This window comes from Zingiber officinale, chromosome 6B, assembly GCF_018446385.1.
Source record: "Zingiber officinale cultivar Zhangliang chromosome 6B, Zo_v1.1, whole genome shotgun sequence".
NCBI classification, from domain to species: Eukaryota; Viridiplantae; Streptophyta; class Magnoliopsida; order Zingiberales; family Zingiberaceae; genus Zingiber; species Zingiber officinale.
Window position 1 is genome coordinate 53,385,207 of NC_055996.1, and position 8,177 is coordinate 53,393,383.

General features: G+C 41.7%; 1 protein-coding gene across 2 annotated transcripts; it reads right to left on the reverse strand.

Moving 5' to 3' along the window:
- Positions 1-420: 420 nt before the first annotated feature.
- On the reverse strand, positions 421-6,213 carry LOC121992446 (sucrose synthase 2). 2 transcript variants are annotated; one of them, XM_042546830.1, is made up of 16 exons: positions 6,121-6,213; positions 4,623-4,756; positions 4,075-4,204; positions 3,839-3,990; positions 3,559-3,754; positions 3,287-3,405; positions 2,952-3,168; positions 2,787-2,882; positions 2,517-2,690; positions 2,317-2,433; positions 2,059-2,225; positions 1,733-1,957; positions 1,335-1,653; positions 997-1,241; positions 773-911; positions 421-670 (listed from the first exon to the last, which is right to left on the reverse strand). In XM_042546830.1, the coding sequence occupies exons 2-16, from the start codon at positions 4,718-4,720 to the stop codon at positions 623-625; spliced, it is 2,442 nt and encodes an 813-aa protein (XP_042402764.1). In that variant the 5' UTR covers positions 4,721-4,756; positions 6,121-6,213; the 3' UTR covers positions 421-622. The 2 variants fall into 2 exon arrangements, with proteins under 2 accessions (XP_042402764.1, XP_042402763.1); XM_042546829.1 differs by lacking the exon at positions 6,121-6,213 and adding an exon at positions 5,925-6,076 and having other exon boundaries at positions 4,623-4,754.
- Between the last annotated feature and the right edge of the window lie 1,964 nt (positions 6,214-8,177).

Below are 8,177 nucleotides of genomic sequence, written 5' to 3' on the forward strand. Positions count from 1 at the left end.
AAAAAAAAAATGCATTTTTAACTTTTACCCTTAAAACAAATATAAATAAATATAAATTTTTATCCAACTGAATACTAAATTTGCTCAGAAATATTTAATTTATTTAAAATCCTAAATGCAAAATATCAGGGACTCCCGAGTTGCCCAAATTTTTTTTATATTCCAAGCAATGCACTTCGTTTCTATTTGTATTCTCCAAAGAAGTCGACTCGTTTACTTATCTCGCCATGGCATGCTTGCAGGCTTGTATTTTTGTCTGTAACTGTATGTATCAACAGCTGGAGATAGAAGCAATGCCCAGCTATATATTCATATTCTTGCTGCCTAGCTCCTCCATGTATGGGATGCAATTTGTGCTTGATACTTTGAAAACCTACTGCCTTGTGAAACAATAACATGAACAACATTCTGCTCAAAGTATTTCAAGGAGAAGGAAGCCACTGATCTTATTAGAGTAATCCGACATGGTAAACACACTGAAAACACACACATCAAAGGGAAGAACTTCTGGATTCGATAAATAGGTCTGGCATAAATTGGAAAATAACTTGGGACAAAAGCCTCTCCTGAATTCTCAGACTTGAAAACAAACAGGTTGTTGTGGTTCCTTCTAAGTCTCTGTCTACTTGGCGGCAGCTTCTCCCTCAACTGCCAGAGGAACCGACTCAGCCTGAAAATAACAATGGAGATAATGCATATGTTACTTAGTCAAAATGGTAAACAATGAGAAAACTCAAGTAAATAGAGTAATGCAGGTGGGGTGTGGCTGTACCAGTTGACGATATTTGAGGGCATAGAACATCTCCAGGTAACGACGAGTCTCACGCCGTTCCAGGTTGGAGACATACTTCCAGAATCCATAGACTCCAGTGAGTGTCATCAACCTCTCAGAGTAGAGCTTCCAGGTATACCTGTTTTATTTGAGTTTTTAGAGTGCTTGTTAGATATAGCTGTTCAGAACCTTAGTTTCGGTATCAATTCATGAAAGAAGCTTACTTTTCTTCAATTCTCTGTAGTCCCCCTAGCGAGATTTTCTCCCAGTGGGTTGGGTCTTCCTTGCACTTCTTAAAGAAGTTTACAATGATTTCAGCAGCTTTGTCGCCCTGGTAAGGATCAATGTGGAAGCCAGACACCCCATCAACTATAATTTCTCCAGGTCCTCCGTGCAGGGTTGCAAATGTTGGCAGCCCGCAGGTCATTGATTCAACAACAGTGAGCCCGAAGGCTTCATAGAACGCGGGCTAAATACAAAGCAAACAAACAACAGGTTAGCTAAACCTTGTGGCGAACATCAAAATTTAAATATGGCATTGTTTGTAAATGAAGAGCAGTACTTGAACGAAGACTCCTTTGGTGTCGGCGATATAACGATAGAGTTCACCATTGCGAACCCGGTTCATTTGGGCTGAGATCCATCGAAAATGTCCGTGCAGATTGTACTTCTCAATGTGGTCATACATCTTCTTGAACTCTGCTTGTTCCTCAAGGTCCTTCGACTCTTTTCCATGATCTCCACAAACCACCACAAGGTTTGCCAGCTCCTTCAAGCGCTCATTCCGACCATAGAATTCAACCAGACCCGTTAAGTTCTTCACCCTATCCAGCCTTGCCATGGAGAAGATAATGGGCTTCTTGGTGTCACTCAGCACACCTCTGCATGATTCTCAAGTTTGTCACTGCATTAATCAAACAACAATTTTAAATGTACCAGAAGCTAAAGGCCCTTAATTACTTGTGCTCTGTGTTATCTTCGGGGTTGAACAATAGCTCTTCGATCTCTGGGTGAAGAGATGTCAATCGCTTGTGCTTTTCAGTGTATGGAAAGTAAATGGACATATCAGCACCAGGTGAGACAATATTGAATTTTGGATCAAAGACATCGATTCCATGAACAACTCGGTAGAGTCCAGGAAGAGTAAAGGCAGTGTGAGACTCATACTGCCCCACGGTATCCTTGCTGAAACCAGATAAGAAATAGGAAACATCCATTTAGATCTATCTCAATAGTAATTTTGCCAAGAAACAATTGATTAGAAAAGCATTTGGCTTGAGTATTACCTTCCAGAAATTTCCTGGAAGGTGCTAGTGATGATAAAATCGGCATGATTCATAGCAATCAAATCAGCTGTGAATTGGCAAGAGAAGTGATACTGATTCTCAAATTTCTTCCAGTAAATATCTGAGTTAGGGTATTTTGTCTTCTCCAGAGCATGGGCAATAGTGCACTGCATGAAAAAGACAATGAGCTAACTTACCATGCACCAAACTTATTGGTTTTATCGAGCAAGGCAGCTACATACAAAGAGAAGCTCAAACCTGGGTTACTCCCAATTTATGCGCAAGCAAAGTTGACACTAGATTTCCATCACTGTAGTTACCAATGATTAGATCAGGGGTGGCTTGTAGTTCTCCAGCCAACTCATTTGCAACATCCTACCGGAAAAGAACAACAAAAGCCTTTAGAACAAATTTAACAAAGAAAACCCCTTAAATAAAGGTGATAGGATTAGGTTTACCTCGGTATATGTTTCTAGGTATGGCCATACTTCGAAACGGGAGATCCATTTGCGGACAATTCCATTTTCTGTTCTAAATGGAACTCGAAGAATATGAGTGTGCTCAGTTCCAAGAACCTTTTCAAGCCGCTGCCCGCAAGTTGTGCCGACTGCATCAGGGAGCAACCTGGTAACCTGCATTTCGAATCAAAGAACAAGAATTTTTTCAGAACCTATTTATTATTGAGAATTCTAAGGGAAAGATTGAGTAGATTCAGTTCTGTTTCTTACAATTAGAATTCTAGGCGTGATATCTAGTCCTTGACGTTTGATCCTCAAAAGCATCTCATCTTCCAAAGCACGGACTTGATCCAAAATATACACGACCTGCACATGAATTCAAGTGACAAACAATACAACATGAAGTACATGGACACTGATCCAGATAGATCATACCTGACCACCAGTATCAGGATAACCCAAAACATTAGCCTGGGCAAAATACCCATGTGGAGAAAGGATCACAACATTGAACATCATAGGAATTGTTCCCAGGAAAGTCTCCAAGGTGGTCGGATCAGGGGCCTCAAGAAGATCCAGTAGCAAGTGGATGGTCTCATATACACGCTGGGCACTGTCACCCCAACCCTTTTCAAGGCCAAGCTCTTGAAATCTAAACCATTCATGTAAGAAACAACCTATCAACAAAACTTAAGGAGTTGTGGAAGTTACATGATTTCACAAATTTCCACTACAAATTTCAATGCCCAGAAAAGACCCTTATTAATTACCTGTGGTGGAATTCTGAGTACGGTGTATCCAATGGGATACTCAGCAGATGTTGTTCTGCCTTCCTCAATGCCGCCCGGAGGGCACTAAGGCTTTGGATCCTATCATTCAACATCATTGACTGCATAGCAAGAATGAAAATAGTTAATTACAGAAGCTTAGGAGCTCAATGCTTTCCTGGACAGATCTTCGACAATGGCAGAAACCAATTTCTAGTTACTCTAGAAAAGTGTGCACATGTACATCTGTTATTGAACTAAAATTGAGTACTAACCATGCCCTTGTAGTTGTGTTTCCTTAGGAAATTAAGCAAGGGGTACAAGCTTTCTTTGTCTTGGAACAACTTTGAAGAGAGGTGACGGTTGAGGAACTGCACTCCATTACCTATAGATTTTGACAGTGAGGGGCGAGGAAAAGAAGCATTGAAGGGCTCAAAATCCAACTCCAGCACAAAGTTGTTGTTCTGTGGGCTGAAAGGAGAAGAATTACAAATGCTTCTCTCAAAGAGGTATAAAGCATCTGATGATAGTGATACAGGTCTTAGCTTCACCTACCTTCCATCAGCAAGTTCCTCCTTGAAATGCAAATATTCTGGAATAGTCAACTCCTCCACAGCGAGCTCACTGATATTGACCCGGACGTATTCCCAGACTCCAGGCCTAGGTCGGATAGCCAAAGCAACCCATGGAGGAATAACAATGGCTTCCTGCATTGAGGACAAGATGCTCCAATGAGAAAATGAAAAGATTTAAACATGAAGATGCTAGAAACAGTATCATCCAATGTATACCTGTGCTGCCTTGATAACATCCTCAAAGGCTCCATCCTTCAGTTTTTCCTTATCGGCTTCAGAAAAGGTAGCTCCATACTCAGCCAACAACTGGTGGGGTTGCAGCATACCCTTGCCCTGGTGAATAAACCTGAGAGATGAAAGTAATCAGATGCAAGTTATCAAAAATAGACCATTAACAGTTGAAGCAACAAGAACAAGGCTAAAGATTTGAATGAGTAATCAAAAATCTAAAATCCCAAAGATGCGTCGAACTCATTAACTCATGGTTTCTCAAGATAAGGGTAATAGAATTGAAATATGACCATTATATCTTAGACAATTTTAGAATACAACGGTTGTAAGGTAAAGTATGATAGGCGATGATCTATAAGTATTTTTAAAGAAGGCATGTGCAGTGGGTAGATCATTCTATTTTCATGTTGATAAACCATGAAACAGTAAATCATAAGCTGAATAGATGGTTGGTTGCTCTTTGAGTATTACATCGACTTCTCTCGATATTTTTATGGAGCAAAAGAATAGATCTGAGATAGTTATATATATACCTTGAGAAAAGTGCCACCAGTTCATTGGGATGGGAAGAAAGGGAGTCACCAATGCGCTCCCTAACACTGAGAGCACGGGTCAAGCTGCGTTGAGGCATTTTTGTGGATGCTTTCTTTCAAGCTTCAAAGAGCCTCTAAAAACATAGAGATCTATTTGTTAGAACAACAGGAATCATTAAAAAAACAAATGCAAGAGAAATTTTTCACCGTTTCAGTAAAAAGAAAAATTACATTTTACCTTCAAATAAACTTAATTTACATTTTACCATAAGTAAACTCAATTTTTGTTCTTCCTTTCAACAACTTATTCATGACTCCAGAAACAAAACTAGTTTCCAATTACAAGAATTAACAAACTAATAACGTAGATCCATGCCCATGACAGTGAAAAAAGATTTGAAAGGTTCAATCTAAACAAGAGGATTTAAACAAAATAAATAAATAAATAAAATTTCCTCAATTCTACGAACTAGAATGTGAGTTTGCAGGCACGCAATCAAGAAATAGTTTAGATCTCCAACACAGCAGAAGCTTGGAAAAAATAACAAAACAAAATCTTAAGAATATAACAAATACAAATAATGAAGTGGACAGATCTTTGCTAGACGTTCTTATATCCTTGCTTTTTTATATTTGTAGTAGAAAAATAATTCTATGTTAAATAATTAAATAAAATTAAGATTCTCTCCAACTGGATCTGCAGGATAAAAGATAAGTCTCACGGGAAGACATGGTGTGAGAAAAGCTCTCTTTTATTTTCATATGTTAAAAGCTAGAAATCTACACTTCTGAAGCTAAATCTATGTCCAAATGTTCCATCGCAAAGGAAAATTGCAGATATCAGTATTAGGAGGGCAATATTTCTAAAGTACTCTGTCAAGGGTATACTGTGTGGAAGAACAGCCATATAATCTCCTGATTATCCGCAGAAAGTGTATCCTCTACGAGTTTGAGAATGATTTCTAGGTTTCCTTTGTCAAAATCGCCATTTTCTTCCTGGATGCTGCCAACGAACACAGCCAGCTCACAGATCTAACTCAAGTAGATAGAAAAAAAAGACCTTATAAGAATTTCCCGATTCTGATACATAAACCTTAACCAAAATCGATTTTTTGTGTCATTAAACTTGACAACCAAGAGAGCTCGGTTTAGACAAGTCATAATTTTTGCCAGAAATTTGGCTCAAAACCGGATCTTTACACAAGAAAACGCAGCTGGAGCATCTCCGCTGCAACATGCAACAAGCGAACAGAATACAGATCCATTTGGTGGCAGGAGGTGGGTGCAAGATTAGGGCTTTACCTCTAACTGGAAACTCAATGCTGCTCGACGGAGTATCCGTCAGCAAAACAAAAAAACCAGAAACCCAAAAGGAAAGAAACGCAACGTAACGCAACGGAGTGGGATCAAGAAAAGAGAGTGGACGGAGTTGGTATGGAATGGTGAGAAAAGCTTAGCCCCGATACCCCTTTTATAATTGGGAAGAGATCCCACCCACCTTCTCCTTTACTCTAACGAGTAAAAGATTGGCTGTCGCCTCGCCGTTGTCTTTGTCGGTATCCTCAGCAAAACCACTCGCTGTTGCGCCAATTGCTGGTTTAGTTCATTTTCTTCCAACTTCATTTCATGTCGCGGCGTAATATTGAAGGTTGCGAATAATCTTAATTGGTAACTTCTTAAATAATTTTAAAAGAATATTTTAATATAATAGTATTTAGAGTTTAATAATGAGAGTTTAAGATTTTAGAATTTAAGGTTTGGCTCTAATAACGGTAAAGTTTTAATAAAATTTAAATAATTTTGACTAAGATAATAAGTGTATTGATCATGTCCGATAGTTGAGGCGATGAAAACTGAGGACGTGGTGCTCTGGTTGATCGTGTGTCGACTCCTTGAGACCCTGTAACCACAGCTGCGTCAGTGCCGAGTCAGGAAAGGGATCCCCGGCGATGGCTCTCTGACGCTCAAGTCAGTCACCGACGATATGTGGAAGCAGAGCAAAGTAGCGAATAGTACAGTAACAGTAGATTATCGCATACCTTCGCTGAAACTTGAATCTTCTTTATATAGGGCTCCTGTAGCGTGCGTGCACGTTCCCAAGGTATGCACACTTCTCGAAGCTTTCCCTGAAAAGATGTATCAGTAAATTGTCCCTGACACAATACATTAACGAGCCGAGCATATCTCTGAAGTAACAGTGGAAGCTTCCGGCGTACGATCTTCTGTCTGAACTAGCCGCCGACCATGCCGTCTGTCAGTGGCACATGCTCCCAAAAAGATAATATCAAGCTAGCAGTGTCTTTTACTGGGCCGAGTGGGATAGCCACTTAGCTCGGATGAGTGTGTTCTCTGGTCGAGCGGGGAGGCCGCTCGACCTGCGCTTCCGCTGTTCTGAGAAAGCCGCTCGGCCGCCCTTCTATTTCTGCATTATTCTATCGTATATCCGCTCTGTAAGGCCGAGCGGGGAAGCCGCTCAGTGTGCTCTTGCAGATACCTAAGTCTTTCTGAGCGTCGGAACCTCGCCGAGTTGTTATGATTTTGGATCGGGTCTTCCTTATCCCGATCGGGCGAGCGTGCTACCTTATCGACCAGTGGTCTAGGGGCGTCTGACCATCTCGACTGGCCCCCACCACGACACTGACCTCCACCATGGCAACCGGGTGGGGCCTTCCCCCCTTATCACTGCATCACAAGCCTCCCCTTCAAGTCTAGTTGAAGGAGGCTGCAGTCCGACTGAATGGACCAGTGTGCGCCGATTTCTTCCCAATCGACCTTCATCCTTGTATAGACTCCGGTCAGGCTATACCTGATCCTTGCCGATCGGCCTTCATCATTGTATAGACTCCGGTCAAGCTATACTTGATCCTCGCTGATCGGCCTTCCGAAAGTAGTCGCTCGGCCGAGCATCATGCTTCTTTGACCCGATCGGAAGAACAAAGGTTTACCCTTATAGGATTTTTCCTCTGGCTGTCTTAGGCGAGTGGGGGCTCGGCTAACGTCACTCGAATATCTTGGAATTCGTGCAAATCTTTTTTTCATTAAGGCAGGGCGGGTTCCCATGCCACTCTTAATTGCTGCCCAGTGATAGCGCGCCATGTGTCAGTTCCGTATCCGCCACATGACTGACGCGACAAGCATTGATGGCAACGTTTAGCAGTTTAAATTCAACGGTCGAATCTTCACATAGGTTTTTGTGACCTAGATCGGATAGCTCCGGTCGACTGAGCCCTGGGTATATGAGCTTGCCGCCTCACCGCCTTCTTCACCTTCGTGATTGTGCTTGTGTTCTCCGACGATTCTGTGCGCATTCTCCGGCGATTCTGTGCACGTTCTCCAACAACCTTCTGTGCGTTGTCGGCCACTTCTCTGTTTTTGCTCCGACGATCCTCGTCCCGTAAGCTTCCTTCTCTTATTCTCTTTCAGTCGCCGACCTCTTCTTATTCCCGGTGTCTCTCCGATGATCTTTTTGCTTCTTCGTTCGCATTTCATCTACTATTTTTGCTTTCTATCGCAATGGCGAGCTCTTCTCAACCGTCGGACCCCCCTCCCGGACTC

What these genes read in the sequence shown, in the direction of transcription:
- LOC121992446 (XM_042546830.1), bottom strand. Translation starts at nt 4,720, where the DNA reads ATGCCTCAACGCAGCTTGACCCGTGCTCTCAGTGTTAGGGAGCGCATT. An exon ending in GAGGAACTTGCTGATGGAAG is followed by an intron (nt 3,755 to 3,838) that starts GTAGGTGAAGCT and finishes TTCTCCTTTCAG; the next exon opens with CCCACAGAACAACAACTTTG. An exon ending in CCAAAGGAGTCTTCGTTCAA is followed by an intron (nt 1,242 to 1,334) that starts GTACTGCTCTTC and finishes CTTTGTATTTAG; the next exon opens with CCCGCGTTCTATGAAGCCTT.